At 35.8% G+C, this 16962-nt stretch overlaps 1 protein-coding gene across 2 annotated transcripts; it reads right to left on the reverse strand.

The window, feature by feature from the left end:
- Nucleotides 1-206: 206 nt before the first annotated feature.
- On the reverse strand, nucleotides 207-16616 carry tmem276b (transmembrane protein 276b). 2 transcript variants are annotated; one of them, XM_058077641.1, is made up of 4 exons: nucleotides 15895-16616; nucleotides 11990-12103; nucleotides 11556-11693; nucleotides 207-8871 (listed from the first exon to the last, which is right to left on the reverse strand). In XM_058077641.1, exons 1-4 carry the CDS (start codon nucleotides 16283-16285, stop codon nucleotides 8624-8626), a joined length of 891 nt encoding a protein of 296 aa, XP_057933624.1. In that variant the 5' UTR covers nucleotides 16286-16616; the 3' UTR covers nucleotides 207-8623. The 2 variants fall into 2 exon arrangements, with proteins under 2 accessions (XP_057933624.1, XP_057933625.1); XM_058077642.1 differs by having other exon boundaries at nucleotides 15901-16613.
- Nucleotides 16617-16962: the final 346 nt, after the last annotated feature.

The raw sequence follows: 16962 nt of genomic DNA on the forward strand, positions 1-16962 counted from the left end.
TAAATTTTCAAGCATAAAAATGGCGACCCCAAACTAAAACATTATTTTATTTTATTATTTTATTTTATTATTTTATTATTTTATTTTATTATTTTATTTTATTATTTTATTTTATTATTTTATTTTATTATTTTATTTTATTATTTTATTTTATTATTTTTAATAAATTATTTATAACATTTATTTATTTTAATTTATTATTATTTTTAAATAATAATTTTCAAGCATAAAAATGGCGACCCCAAACTAAAACATTATTTTATTTTATTATTTTATTTTATTATTTTATTTTATTATTTTATTTTATTATTTTATTTTATTATTTTATTATTTTATTTTATTTTATTATTTTATTATTTTATTTTATTATGTTTTAATGATTTTATTTTATTATTAATATTTTAAATAAATTATTTATAACATTTATTTATTTTTATTTATTATTATTTTTAAATAACAATTTTCAAGCATAAAAATGGCGACCCCGAACTAAAACACATTCATTCGGCCGATGCGTTCAAAGATATGTAATATTCAGCACCGGTCACTAGGTGTCAGTAATACCACTATGTAATATTCGGTGAGACACACAAGCACCAGACTTGATCGCCGGAACAACAGACTTTTATTGCAAGTTTGAATGATCTCACAACAGGCACAATAATCCCTACAAGCCTACGTCACAACCGCTTCGTTACGGGGCTTCTACGGTCGGTAAACGTGCAATAAAATTAAAATTAATCAAAATTAATCGCGCGAAAAAGCGGTTGGATTTTGTCGGACTGGGAAATCGTGTTTGCCTCGCGATCCTGAAAAAATCGCCATCAACCTGCTCTCATATCAAAAGTCTCTTTAAATTAGTTTTGTACGTCAAAGATGGCCGTCACCGAAATCGAACATCCGGCGGTGATTTGTAATAACATATTTACAGCAACACACACACGCGAGTATGAGTGTTATTTATGTATTAAATGGCTTATTGTCTTATATCTATGAGGTAACAGAGTGTAAAGTTATACTATAGGGGTGTTATTTCACTTCCGGAGAGCTCTAATAATGTTAAAAATTGATATTTTGACAACTGTGACTAACGTGGGGGGCGGCATGGTTCAGGTGTGGTGTGTTTTTTCATTTTTTTATAGATACTGGAACCCCTCATCGTCAAAGTACTTTGAGTACTTTGAAAGTAGAAAAAGTACTACACGAGTACGCATTTAAAGTATGAAACGTAAAGGTACTCAGGAATAACGTGGTAGTTTGTTTTGTTTTGAAAAACGATGTACAAGTTTCACTTTTGCGTCTATGGTGCGTTCAAGGTCTGCCGAAAAAAGTGGGAAATCTCACCGTTTGAAGAAAAAATGTCACTTTATGTGATTGTAGAATTGACTTGTTGGTGTGTTTTTCATTTTTATAGATACTGAAACCCCTCGTCGTCAAAGTACTTTGAGTACTTTGAAAGTAGAAAAAGTACTACACGAGTACGCATTTAAAATATGAAACGTAAAGGTACTCAGGAATAATGTAGTAGTTTGTTTTGTTTTGAAAAATGATGTACAAGTTTCACTTTTGCGTCTATGGTGTGTTCAAGGTGCTGAAAAAAGTGGGAAATCTCATCGTTTGATGGAAAAAAATGAAAAAATGTCACTTTATGTAATTGTAGAATTGACTTGTTGGTGTGTTTTTCATTTTTATAGATACTGGAACCCCTCGTCGTCAAAGTACTTTGAGTACTTTGAAAGTAGAAAAAGTACTACACAAGTACGCATTTAAAGTATGAAACGTAAAGGTACTCAGGAATAACATGGTAGTTTGTTTTGTTTTGAAAAATGATGTACAAGTTTCATTTTTGCGTCTATGGTGCGTTCAAGGTCTGCCGAAAAAAGTGGGAAATCTCATTGTTTGATGGAAAAAAATGAAAAATGTCACTTTATGTGATTGTAGAATTGACGTGTGGTGTGTTTTTTTCATTTTTTATAGATACTGGAACCCCTCATCGTCAAAGTACTTTGAGTACCTTGAAAGTAGAAAAAATACTACACAAGTACGCATTTAAAGTATGGAACGTAAAGGTACTCAGGAATAACGTGGTAGTTTGTTTTGTTTTGAAAAATGATGTACAAGTTTCACTTTTGCGTCTATGGTGCGTTTAAGGTCTGCCGAAAAAAGTGGGAAATCTCACCGCTTGATGAAAAAATGTCACTTTATGTAATTGTAGAATTGACTTGTTGGTGTGTTTTTCATTTTTATAGATACTGGAACCTCTCGTCGTCAAAGTACTTTGAGTACCTTGAAAGTAGAAAAAGTACTACACGAGTACGCATTTAAAATATGAAACGTAAAGGTACTCAGGAATAATGTGGTAGTTTGTTTTGTTTTGAAAAATGATGTACAAGTTTCACTTTTGCGTCTATGGTGCGTTCAAGGTCTGCCGAAAAAAGTGGGAAATCTCACCGTTTGATGAAAAAATGTCACTTTATGTGATTGTAGAATTGACTTGTTGGTGTGTTTTTTTTTTTATAGATACTGGAACCCCTCGTCGTCAAAGTACTTTGAGTACCTTGAAAGTAGAAAAAGTACTATATGAGTACACGTTTAAAGTATGAAACGTAAAGGTACTCAGGAATAACGTGGCAGTTTGTCTGGAAATTATGTACAAGTTTCACTTTTGAGTCTCGGCATACAGCTATGGTGCGTTCAAGGGCCGCCGAAAAAAGTGGGAAATCTCACCGTTTGATGAAAAAAAATGTTTGTATATGTGATTGTAGAATTGACAGTGTGGTATGTTTTTTTTATAGATACTGGAACACCTTGTCGTCAAAGTACTTTGAGTACTTTGAAAGTAGAAAAAGTACTATACGAGTACGCATTTAAAGTATGACACGTTAAGGTACTCAGGAATAACGTGGCAGTTTGTCTTGTTTTGAGAAATTATGTACAAGTTTCACTTTTGCATCTCGGCATACAGCTATGGTGCGTTCAAGGTCTGCCAAAAAAGTGGGAAATCTCACCGTTTGATGAAAAATTTCAGTTTATGTGATTGTAGAATTGACGGTGTGGTGTGCTTTTCATTTTTTTTTATAAATACTGGAACCCCTTGTCGTCAAAGTACTTTGAGTACTTTGAAAGTAGAAAAAATACTACACGAGTACGCATTTAAAGTATGAAACGTAAAGGTACTCAGGAATAACGTGGCAGTTTGTCTTGTTTTGAGAAATTATGTACAAGTTTCACTTTTGTGTCTCAGCAAACAGCTATGGTGCGTTCAAGGTCCACCGACAAAAGTGGGAAATCTCAACATTTGATGAAAAAAAAAAGTTAGTTTATGTGATTGTAGAATTGATGGTGTGTTTTTCATTTTGGATCATTTCTGTATCCTATACCCCCCCCCCGCGACCGCTGCACAAAAGTACACAAAAAACATCACAAGTGTGCAGTATTGCTTCGGTTAGGTCGACACGTACGGTAATACTCTTGTTGCTGCAGTTGGGGGTGGCGAACCTCATAAAAGTGAAAGTGAAAGTGTCACCCGCTTCTTACATTCACCTTCCCCCGCTGGTTACTGGCATGAGATTTTCACAATAAAGGCTCGGACGGGACTTTTCCAAGTCACAATAGTGTGTGTTACATGCTAACAAATGTGCGAACATCCAACACGGCAACACTTGTCAGTCCATGAAAAAGACCGAACGCACGTCAGCGTTGTCAACACACAATAACATCTTTTTTTTTCAATAAAATAAAAAAAAACAAATAAATAAATAACAGAAACAGCTCATAACACCACGTCACGATGACTCATCTCCGGCAACAATCTGGTATCATTAACTTGAAGGGAAATGAAACCGAAGTCTTGCGGTGGCCAGGTAAAAAAATAAAAATCGCGTCTGGCCAACACAAAAAAATCAGCTCATTTGTGTCTTTGTGCTATGCCATCCTGGTAGTATTCCTTCAGATATACAGTACTCTGTGTACATAGTACTTTGTATACAGTAGATCCCCGCTATTCTCTTGTTTTTTTTACTTCCGCTTTAACCTGAAGGTTTGCTGCTTCGATCCTCCGACAGTGGGTATCGACGCATCGAGATACTGGAACCCCTCGTCGTCAAAGTACTTTGAGTACCTTGAAAGTAGAAAAAGTACTACATGAGTACGCATTTAAAGTATGAAACGTAGAAGTACTCAGGAATAACGTGGTAGTTTGTTTTGTATCGAGAAATGATGTACAAGTTTCACTTTTGCGTCTATGGTGCGTTCAAGGTCTGCCGAAAAAAGTGGGAAATCTCACTGTTTGATGGAAAAAAATGAAAAATGTCACTTTTTTGTAATTGTAGAATTGACGTGTGGTGTATTTTTCATTTTTTATAGATACTGGAACCCCTTGTCTTCAAAGTACTTTGAGTACCTTGAAAGTAGAAAAAGTACTACACGAGTACGCATTTAAAGTATAAAACGTAAAAGGTACTCAGGAATAACGTGGCAGTTTATCTTGTTTTGAGAAATGATGTACAAGTTTCACTTTTGCGTCTCGGCATACAGCTATGGTGCATTCAAGGTCCGCCGAAAAAAGTGGGAAATCTCACCGTTTAATGAAAAAAATGTCAGTTTATGTGATTGTAGAATTGACGGTGTGGTGTATTTTTCATTTTTTATAGATACTGGAACCCCTTGTCTTCAAAGTACTTTGAGTACCTTGAAAGTAGAAAAAGTACTACACAAGTACGCATTTAAAGTATAAAACGTAAAAGGTACTCAGGAATGACGTGGCAGTTTGTCCTGTTTTGGGAAATTATGTACAAGTTTCACTTTTGCATCTCGGCATAGAAGTATGGTGCGTTCAAGGGCCGCTGAAAAAAGTGGGAAATTTCACCGTTCAATGAAAAAAATGAAAAAATGTCAGTTTATGTGATTGTAGAATTGACGGTGGGGTGTATTTTTATTTTTTTATAGATACTGGAACCCCTTGTCTTCAAAGTACTTTGAGTACCTTGAAAGTAGAAAAAGTACTACACAAGTACGCATTTAAAGTATAAAACGTAAAAGGTACTCAGGAATGACGTGGCAGTTTGTCCTGTTTTGGGAAATTATGTACAAGTTTCACTTTTGCATCTCGGCATAGAAGTATGGTGCGTTCAAGGGCCGCTGAAAAAAGTGGGAAATTTCACCGTTCAATGAAAAAAATGAAAAAATGTCAGTTTATGTGATTGTAGAATTGACGGTGTGGTGTATTTTTCATTTTTTATAGATACTGGAACCCCAAGTTTCACTTTTGCAGCTCGGCATACAAGTATGGTGCGTTCAAGGGCCGCTGAAAAAAGTGGGAAATTTCACCGTTTGATGAAAAAAAAAAAAAAAAACAAAAGAAAAAGTCTAAGGAAATGTAAAATGGTGTACTTTCTAATACTACTATAGATTTTACCTGTAGTATCTTTAATATTTGTATTAATTAATTGCAAATTATACTTTTGGGGAAAAGTAAAAAAAAAAAAAAAAATCTTGAATCGCGAATAAGCGGGAATCCACTGTATTTTTAAAAACAGTCTTGTACAAAAAAAATCAAATATTTGAATAAAAATAACAAATATTTGTGTGTTTTTTTCCTCCAACAAAAGTACTGCAACATCCAGCCGATGGTTGCATCTGATGACTCACTCACGGTGCAACAATGCATGTTTGTAGTGTCAAAAATAGAAAAAAAAAAAGTGTTTTCTTGGCTCCGATCGAGCCACACCTTGGCCTCCATGACGCTCTTTGAAGCACGAAGGCGCTCAAACACATCGGCAGTCCTCTTGTCGTGTTACTACTAAAAAAAAATTGCACGGGCAACCCGACAAAAAGTGGAAATTTAAGCAATTTTAAGCAACATTTTTACTCCAGTTTTCATGTATTATTACTTGTCTTTATTTGCGTTATTATCAGTTACTTACTATTGATTATTATTTTCACCAAAAACCATAACCAACAACATAACCAATAACTGTGGTGCATTCAAGAACAAAGTAAAAAAAAATACAAATGAAGTGGTATTCCTTCTTTAGGAATATTTTTGTAGTTGGACCATTAAAAAAAATTACAAACTTCTACGTTTTTTTTTAACATTATTAGAGCCCTCTGGGAATGAAGTAACACCCCTATACTACCCAATTACACAATATGGTAGTTCTTTAGGAATATCTTTGTAGTTAGACCATAAAAAAAATTACAACTTTCTAAAAAAAAATTTTTTTTAACACTATTAGAGCCCTCTGGGCATGAAATAACACCCCTATAGTACCAAATGACCCAATATAGTAGACATAATAATAGCAAATAACACACATAAGACATAAATAAGGAATAATATACGGAGACTTCCGCGTTGTTCTTTTGTTTTTACTTATATTTTAATGCAACGTTACTTAGTGTCCAGTGCAAAATACTACATATCATCACGATACGTCAATATCGTCCAATTCGTAATTTCCGATACCGATATGCGTAACATGACATATGACACATGACATAAAAAAAATATCAGTTTTCATGATCGGGAAAAAAATTGGACAACAATGCTAACTCATGTTAGCATTGGGAGAGCTTGTTTCATTGTTACTTACGTTTTAATACGCGTCTGATGAATGCCTATGTTTGTATTTTACTTCATTTAGCCATTTTACTTCTTAAAAATGCTTAATTGAGGCAAAAAATATGTTTCAAATATAAATATTGAACCATAAAAAACAATTCTGACCAATAATGACAAAGTGTAACCGACAAAGTCGAAGTGTAGCAACAACTGTATGCCGGGATCTACTGTATTACTTCAAATAAAATTAAAAAAAATTGAAGTAATATAGCCAATATTTTAGTATATATATATTATTTAAGGACTTTTGATTTTTGGTGAAAAAATAAGCACTTTTAAGCTAAAATTTGGGTGAAAAATCCAACTTAAAATTTTTCCACTTTTTGTAGCGAAAAGCCGCAAGTCACACCTCAGCAATTCATAAAAAAAAATGGCCACCATCTTGCTAAATCCTACAATGGATTCACCCTCGAAGCGCCAATCCTCCGTGTCGTCAGGTTATATTTTTCTTCTTAAAAACGCTTAATTGAGGCAAAAAATATGTTGCAAATATAAATATTGAACCATAAAAAACAATTCCGACCAATAATGACAAAGTGTAACCGACAAATTCGAAGTGTAGCAACAGCGAGGGATTTCTGTATGCCAGAATCTACTGTATTACTTCAAATAAAATTTTAAAAAATTGAAGTAATATATCCAATATTTTAGTATATATATATTATTTAAGTACGTTTGTTTTTTGGTGAAAAAATAAGCACTTTTAAGCTAAATTTGGGTGAAAAATCCACCTTAAAATGTTTCCACTTGAAGTAATATAGCCAATATTTTAGTACAACAATTCTGACCTATAATGACAAAGTGTAACCGACAAATTCGAAGTGTAGCAACAGCGAGGGATTTCTGTATGCCGGAATCTACTGTATTACTTCAAATAAAATTTAAAAAAATTGAAGTAATATAGCCAATATTTTAGTATATATATATTATTTAAGTACTTTTGTTTTTTGGTGAAAAAATAAGCACTTTTAAGCTAAAATTTGGGTGAAAAATCCACCTTAAAATTATTCCACTTGAAGTAATATAGCCAATATTTTAGTACAACAATTCTGACCTATAATGACAAAGTGTAACCGACAAATTCGAAGTGTAGCAACAGCGAGGGACTTCTGTATGCTGGAATCTACTGTATTACTTCAAATAAAATTTTAAAAAATTGAAGTAATATATCCAATATTTTAGTATATATATATTATTTAAGTACTTTTGTTTTTTGGTGAAAAAATAAGCACTTTTAAGCTAAAATTTGGGTGAAAAATCCAACTTAAAATTCCACTTTTTGTAACAAAAAGCCCCGCAAGTCACAACCTCAAAAATTTATATTCCTTCCAAAAAAAAAAAAAAAAAATGGCCGCCATCTTGCTAAATCCTACAATGGATTCAGGTTAGCGACGCTAACATATACAAACAAGCTAATTCCGAGTCCAAAAAAACAAAAATATAATCCACACAATAAGACACATTTGTACTTTTACAACACTTTGTAGATAAATTAAAATTTGTGCTGGATTCATTCAAAACCGAGAACGCAAACATCGACTGTTGGCGGCCATCTTTGTTTGTGTGTGTATGTGCCTTTAAAAAAACGGACTTAGGCGAGCACCATTGTAAAACAGTCACTTTCAGATTGCCGTAAAGTCAGCGAGTCAAAGACGAAAAACACCAAACGTTTGTGCTATTAAAAAGCCATCGGCCTGTTCGGACGAATGTTCGAACCCCCCGAGCCCCCCCCCAAATCCGGAGGTCCAAAAATTTGTGTGTGAAGCCTCTTTTTGCTCCAAACGATGCTATCACGACTCAGGCACAATAAACACTGAGAAGGATGGCCGATGTCGAGGGCGGGGCGAGGCGGTGATAAGACAAAAAATAAAAAAAAATTTAAAAATAAAAAAAAATTAAAAAAAATAAAAAAAATTTTTTTTTTGAGTTAAACACATCAAGGTTCGGAAAAAGTGTACTTTGTGTGATTTGTGCGTTCCGCGTCTTATTCGCCGGGTCCTGTCACACGCTTCCATTCTCTTGCCTGGGCTTGTGGGTCGTTGTACGAGCCGGCGTGCTCAAGGAGGGGGCCAACGTGCAGAGGAAGCCGGCCAGCAACGTGAGGCCGAGGCCCCCCCAGGCGCAAAACATGGACCAGCCGTAGCCGTGGCTAATGTCCTCGGGGAGGCCGTACATGTAGCGAGGGTAGCGGGATAACTCGAAGTTGATTCCCGCCACGCACGTGCATAAGGAGATGATGCAGCATGTTCCTGTGGGGGGGGGGGGGCAGAAAAGACACAACACAATGAAGGCAGATTACTATCACTGTCCTTCTCCAATGAAAGACGAGATTACTATCACTATCTGTCAAAAAAATAATAATAATAATTAATAAAAAAAAAAAAATTATGCTTGAAAATTATTAGTTTGGGAAAAAATTACATCACATTTATTTTAATATTTAACAAATAATCAGTAAATAAAATAAAATAAAATAAAATAAAATAAAATAAAATAAAATAAAATAAAATAAAATTAAATTACATCACAATATATTCACAATAAATTATTCATAAATTTTTCTTTATGAATTTTATTAATATTAAACATTAATAAAACTAGATTACATTACATCAGGGCTGCACGGCGTATAAAAAAAAATAAATAAAATAAAATAAAATAACATCACATTAAATTCACAATAAATTATTAATAATTTTTTCTTTATAAATGTTATTAATATTAACACATTAATAAAATTACATTACATTACATCAGGGCTGCACGGCGTGCCCCGTGCATGTGTGGTGCACGGAAAAATAAAATAAAATAAAATAAAATAAAATAAAATAAAATAAAATAAAATAAAATAAAATAAAATAAAATAAAATAAAATAAAATAAAATAAAATAAAATAAAATAAAATAAAATAAAATAAAAGCCCTGCCTCCACACACAAACACATCACACTGACACAATTTAGTACGATATATAATACATCAACAGCTCCCGAATTCGATGTAAATACCGCACCATAACAAGGGTACATTTTCAACTTTTAATTAACCTCAAACAATTACGCTTAGTTGAAATAACATCACCTGCTTTGAAATAGCTAACATGCATGACAAGTAAAAGAATTAGCTTGCTTTTAGCTGCACTTCACATTTCACTGGGTCATTGCTAGACATACCAGTTTAAGTCATGGTGTGACCAGTTTAAGTCACGGTGTGACTAGTTTAAGTCACGGTGTCACAACAAGAAATCCCCCCAAAAAACATCCCATACCAACGCAACAGACGAATAGAAACACTCTCACTAGTTGAGCAGACCAAGAATGAACAACTATGCAACTTTTAACTACAAACTGACTAACTATTTACATCGACGGTGCCGCAAAGCACGCTGGGAACCAGGAAGTGCTCCCAGCGACGCTACAATATACTTTAGTTTGTGGGTGTGAAAACCAGGAATGCTGTTGAATGCTTCATCTTTATATATATATATATATATATATATATATATATATATATATATATATATATATATATATATATATATATATATATATATATATATATACTGGCATTGTTATAGATATATATATCGTACTAAATTTTGTCAGTGTGATGTGTTTGTGTGTGGAGGCGGGGGGTGGCGCGTCACACTGCGGAGGAGCAGTTAATTTAATGTGATGTAATGTAATTTTATTTTATTTTATTTTATTTTATGATCATTTAAATGATCATTTAAATCACAGGAACAATGCTACAATCCCATACTCACTACCAATTTGACCAAAAACTTTTTACCAAAATGCACAAATTTGACATTTTATTTCATTTTATTTCATTTTATTTCATTTTATTTCATTTTATTTCATTTTATTTTATTTCATTTTATATCATTTTATTTTATTTCATTTTATTTAATTTACTGATTATTTGTTAAATATTAAAAGAAATTTGATGTATTTTTTGTCCAAATTTTCAAGCATACATTTTTTTTATTTTTTACTTATTTATTTATTTATTTTTCCGGGTTTTCTCCGGTGCACGATGGAGAACATGCAAACTCCACACATGGATGACCGGAAGTGGAATTGAACTTGGGTCTCATACTAAATTGTGTCAGTGTGATGTGTTTGTGTGTGGAGGTTGGGTGTGGGGGGGGGGGGGTGCGTGTCACACTGCGGAGGAACATTTAATTTAATGGGATTTTATTTTATTTTATTTTATTTTATTTGTTAAATATTAAAAGAAATGTGATGTATTTTTTGGCCAAATTTTCAAGCATACATTTTTTTTATTTTTTACTTATTTATTTATTTATTTTTCCGGGTTTTCTCCGGTGCACGATGGAGAACATGCAAACTCCACACAGAGATGACCAGAGGTGGAATTGAACTCGGGTCTCGTACTAAATTGTGAGACACGTGAGCGTCACTTTAGACCTGTAATATTTGTTATCATTGTCAATTTTTTCATATAAATCGAGGCAGCAAAAGCCGTATCGGCCACAAATATCGGCCTAAGCAAAATCGGCCATCGGCTAAGAGTGATGGAAAAAAAATCGGCATCGGCCGGAAAAAAACCCATGTAGTAGTACATTGATTAGATATACATCAGATTCTTTCACAACTGTTGAAGCTGGGAACACCCAGTGAAGGTAGGATTGCAAGGTTTATAGTCTATAATCTTTCTGTGTGTGCATTTTATGTTTTGTTGACAAAATTACAAATATTAACATGACACCCGCATCCTGATTGTTATTTTTTGGAAAATTTTTTGGAAATTTTTTTCGAAAATTTTTTGGAATTTTTTTTTGAAAATTTTTTGGGAAATTTTTTTGGAAAAATTTTTTGGAAAAATTTTTTGGGAAAATGTTTTGGAAAAAATTTTTGGAAAATTTTTTGGAACATTCCTGTTGAGGGTCATAGATGTGTGTACAGTACCTCCCATTAGAAAGAGTAGCCCAGCTACATATTGCATGAGGTCATGCTGCTGGCAGCATCCCAGCACTCCGATGATCCAGCCAAAAAGAATGATGGATACGGCCATTCCCACGAAGCCGGCCGTCATTCTTCTTAGATCTGCACGAAGAAACGACAAAATCGTTTTAAAAAAAAAGGTCACTGCGTACAGGTCGCATACGGATACGTAGAAATACTTCAGATTTGCAGGAATTATCATTATATGACAAACAGAACAAAAGAAAGTTAAAAATCAGTCTCAATTTTTAGCGGGCTGCAGATTGTCAACGCGGACCTATGTATCCGGAAGTCCTCGGGAGCGCCTGGGAGCGGAATGTAAAAATGCTAATATTTTGACTTTTACTCTTAAAATTATTTTTTTCCACTTCTGTTGTTGTTTTTTTACGGTTACTTACGTAGTGCATGCCACTCATCCTGTCGTATGGTCTTCGTGATGTTTACCGGTAAGTTTCGCGGTAGGATGGAGGAAGTGTAGTGGTACTTTACTGGGACGCATCGTTGAATAATACCTGGTGGAAAAAAAACACCAAAAAAAACACATATACAGTGTCTATAGGAGTCATAAATACATAAACAATGTTCCCTCGTTTATCAGTGGGATAAGTTAACAATATATGTATGTTTATTTATACTTTGTATAGTACATGCCTTCATATGTTTATTACTACTTTGTATAATACATGCCTTCATATGTTTATTAATACTTTGTATAGTACATGCCTTCATATGTTTATTAATACTTTGTATAGTACATGCCTTCATATGTTTATTACTACTTTGTATAATACATGCCTTCATATGTTTATTCGTACTTTGTTCATGTGTTTATTTGTACTTTGGATAGTACATGCCTTCATATGTTTATTTATACTTTGTATAGTACATGCTTTCATATGTTTATTTGTACTTTGTATAGTACACGCCTTCATATGTTTATTTGTACTTTGTATAGTACATGCCTTCATATGTTTATTACTACTGTGTATAGTACATGCCTTCATATGTTTATTTATACTTTGTATAGTACATGCCTTCATATGTTTATTACTACTTTGTACAGTACATGCCTTCATATGTTTATTAGTACTTTGTATAGTACATGCCTTCATATGTTTATTAATACTTTGTATAGTACATGCCTTCATATATTTATTCATACTTTGTGTAGTACATGACTTCATATGTTTATTAATACTATGTATAGTACATGCCTTCATATGTTTATTAATACTTTGTATAGTACATGCCTTCATATGTTTATTTGTACTTTGTATAGTACATGCCTTCATATGTTTATTTGTACTTTCTATAGTACATGCCTTCATATGTTTATTTGTACTTTGTATGGTACACGCCTTCGTAAGTTTATTAATACTTTGTATAGTACACACGTTCGTACGTTTATTTATACTTTGTATAGTACATGCCTTCATATGATTATTAGTACTTTGGATAGTACATGCCTTCATATGTTTATTTGTACTTTGTATAGTACATGCCTTCATATGTTTATTAATACTTTGTAAAGTACATGCCTTCAAATGTTTATTAATACTTTGTATAGTACATGCCTTCATGTGTTTATTAATACTTTGTATAGTACACGCCTTCATACAGTAGTATGAAAAAGTATCTGAACCTTTTGTAATTTCTCACATTTTTGCATAAAATCACCATCCCAGAGATGAAACAGTGTCTGCTTGAACTAAAACCGCCCAAACATTTCTAGGATTTCATGTCTTAATAAGGATAGCATGCAAACAATGACAGAAGGGGGGAGGAAGAAATAACTGAACCCTCAACCTACTGCAACTGAAACCAGTTTTTAGCAAACAATTGAAGTCAGGTGTGTGTCCAATCACTGATGATTGGCTTCAAGCTGCCTTGCCCAATGGAACACACACACCTGGTAAGAATTGCCTTGATGAGATTTAGGTTCCCCCAAAAAATACTGTTGCTGCTGTCCTATTTTCCAAACAGGAAGCACAAGTTGTCACAAACACATTGATTGACAAAGTCTACAGCCAATCAGGACGCAGAACACGATGCATATTCATATGCTGTAAATATTTCATTCATTCATTTTTTTACCGCTTATCCTCACAAGGGTCGCGGGGGTGCTGAAGCCTATCCCAGCTGTCTTCGGGCGAGCCAGCCAATCACAGGGCACATATAGACAAACAACCATTCACACTCACATTCATACCTATGGACAATTTGGAGTCGCTAATTAACCTAGCATGTTTTTTTTTGGAATGATGGGAGGAAACCGGAGTACCCGGAAAAAAAAAAAACACGCATACACAGAGATGGCCGAGGGTGGAATTGAACCTGGTCTCCTAGCTGTAAGGTCTGTGCTTTAACCACTGGACCGCCATGCAGCCAAGTAAATAAACAATAAATGGTAAATCAAAACATGCTAAAATGAATGAATGAATGAATGAATAATAATTAATTAATTAGCGGCACGGCGGTCGAGTGGTTAGCGCGCAGACCTCACAGCTAGGAGACCAGGGTTCAATTCCACCCTCTGCCATTTTTGTGTGAAGTTTGCATGTTCTCCACCGTGCATGCGTGGGTTTCCTCCCACATTCCAAAAAAAAACATGCTAGGTTAATTAGCGACTCCAAATTGTCCATAGGTATGAATGTGAGTGTGAATGGTTGTTTGTCTATATGTGCCCTGTGATTGGCTGCCTTGCCCGAAGACGGCTGGGATAGGCTCCAGCACCCCCCCCCCCGCGACCCTCGTGAGGAAAAGCGGTAGAAAATGAATGAATGAATGAATTAATTAAAATACAATTATAAAACGCGGCACGGCGGTCAAGTGGTTAGCGCGCAGACCTCACAGCTAGAAGACCGGGGTTCAATTCCACTCTCGGCTATCTCTGTGTGGAGTTTGCATGTTTCTCCGGGTACTCCGGTTTCCTCCCACATTCCAAAAAAAAACATGCTAGGTTAATTAGCGACTCCAAATTGTCCATAGGTATGAATGTGAGTGTGAATGGTTGTTTGTCTATATGTGCCCTGTGATTGGCTGGCTCGTCCGAAGACAGCTGGGATAGGCTCCAGCAACATACCTCGCGACCCTCGTGAGGAAAAAGCGGTAGAAAATGAATGAATGAATAATTAGCGGCATGGTGGTCGAGTGGTTAGCGTGCAGACCTCACAGCTAGGAGACCAGGGTTCAATTCCACCCTCTGCCATTTTTGTGTGAAGTTTGCATGTTCTCCACCGTGCATGCGTGGGTTTCCTCCCACATTCCAAAAAAAAACATGCTAGGTTAATTAGCGACTCCAAATTGTCCATAGGTATGAATGTGAGTGTGAATGGTTGTTTGTCTATATGTGCCCTGTGATTGGCTGCCTTGCCCGAAGACGGCTGGGATAGGCTCCAGCACCCCCCCCCCGCGACCCTCGTGAGGAAAAGCGGTAGAAAATGAATGAATGAATTAATTAATTAAAATACAATTATAAAACGCGGCACGGCGGTCAAGTTGTTAGCGCGCAGACCTCACAGCTAGAAGACCGGGGTTCAATTCCACTCTCGGCTATCTCTGTGTGGAGTTTGCATGTTTCTCCGGGTACTCCGGTTTCCTCCCACATTCCAAAAAAAAACATGCTAGGTTAATTAGCGACTCCAAATTGTCCATAGGTATGAATGTGAGTGTGAATGGTTGTTTGTCTATATGTGCCCTGTGATTGGCTGCCTTGCCCGAAGACAGCTGGGATAGGCTCCAGCAACATACCTCGCGACCCTCGTGAGGAAAAAGCGGTAGAAAATGAATGAATGAATATTAGCGGCACGGCGGTCAAGTGGTTAGCGTGCAGACCTCATAACTAGGAGACCAGGGTTCAATTCCACCCTCAGCCATTTTTGTGTGAAGTTTGCATGTTCTCCACCGTGCATGCGTGGGTTTCCTCCCACATTCCAAAAAAAAAACATGCTAGGTTAATTAGCGACTCCAAATTGTCCATAGGTATGAATGTGAGTGTGAATGGTTGTTTGTCTATATGTGCCCTGTGATTGGCTGGCTCGCCCGAAGACAGCTGGGATAGGCTCCAGCACTTCTTGCGACCCTCGTGAGGAAAAATGAATGAATGAATTTGATTGATCTTTGAGTCATGCAACAAAGATATATTAACTCCAAAAGATGTTCAATTCCCTTAAGTGTGCAAATGATGCTGTTTGAGTGACAGGAAGAGGAAAGATGGCCTGCATGCTTGTGTTGTTGTTGTAGTCAGGCTTAAAAAAAAAAAAGGTGGCCTGTTCCTCAACAAGACAAACACAAGCAAGCTCACCTTTACCTTTGTAAATAAGGTCCTCGGTCTCAAGGTCGAATCCCTCGCGATGACACTTCCTCCAAAGGCCGGACACGGTGGAGTTAAACTGCCGACTGCAGTGGGACTCCATGGCGGACGCTGCTGCCACGAAGTGCCGCTTGGCTCTGAGGAGAGGCCCGCCGACTCCCGCGTTCTTCTTCTGGGGAGGCATCTGGAGTGGGAGGTTGTGGTTGGAGATGTAGATGTACCCCGGGTCGGTTCTTTTGTTGGCGTAGTTTTTACACCTTTCCCGGTGTCTCCGGGCGTCCGTTTCGTACCAGTAGTCGGTGCATATCGCCATAGCGAGAAGCCCCAGCGCGCAGAACGCCAGGAAGAGACCTCCGCTGGTTAACATTTTCATGGCCGCCATCTTTTCCCCCCAGCTCGATGGTGGAGACAGCGAAGAGAAGCTTCCCCACCACCACCACCACCACCACCCACCCCAAATACACACACGCACACGCACACTCCGTGGCCGTGGGTGAGTCGAGTCAAAAACGCTCACACTGTGCTGCCCCGGAACATTACTACGGAGAGAAGTCCGCCTTGTACGGACAGGATGCGGAAGGTGTTGTTGTTGTTGTTGTGGGTTCCCGCGCTGGATGCAATGTTGTTGTCACCATCTGTTGTGGTCCAGGAGGAGGAGGAGGAGGAGGAGGATGGATGGAGACCAGCGCTGTGAGGAGGAAGGAGGAGGAGGAGGAGGCTGGGCCACGGAGGTGCAGTACTCCTCTCTCACCACCAGGCTGCTGAGGGATGGAGAGGAGAACAGTCGATATTGGCTTTGTTAACTCGATTAAAATAAAATAAAATTAAAATAATAATATAATAAAATAATAATAAATAATAATTAAAAAAATAATAAAAATAAAATAATAAAAAATAATACAAATAAAATAATAATAAAAATAATAAAAATAAAATAATAATAAATAATAACAACAACAATAATAATAATAATAAAATAATAATAAAAAAGTCAAAATAGTAAAATAGAAAAAGTCTTAATTTTCCCAATTTTCCAACAATAATGTGGTAACATTATGA

Source organism: Doryrhamphus excisus, chromosome 7 (genome assembly GCF_030265055.1).
Source record: "Doryrhamphus excisus isolate RoL2022-K1 chromosome 7, RoL_Dexc_1.0, whole genome shotgun sequence".
Classification (NCBI taxonomy): domain Eukaryota; kingdom Metazoa; phylum Chordata; class Actinopteri; order Syngnathiformes; family Syngnathidae; genus Doryrhamphus; species Doryrhamphus excisus.

What these genes read in the sequence shown, in the direction of transcription:
- tmem276b (XM_058077641.1), bottom strand. Translation starts at nt 16,285, where the DNA reads ATGGCGGCCATGAAAATGTTAACCAGCGGAGGTCTCTTCCTGGCGTTC. An exon ending in CCTTATTTACAAAGGTAAAG is followed by an intron (nt 12,104 to 15,894) that starts GTGAGCTTGCTT and finishes TTTTTCCACCAG; the next exon opens with GTATTATTCAACGATGCGTC. An exon ending in GCTACTCTTTCTAATGGGAG is followed by an intron (nt 8,872 to 11,555) that starts GTACTGTACACA and finishes CCCCCCCCACAG; the next exon opens with GAACATGCTGCATCATCTCC.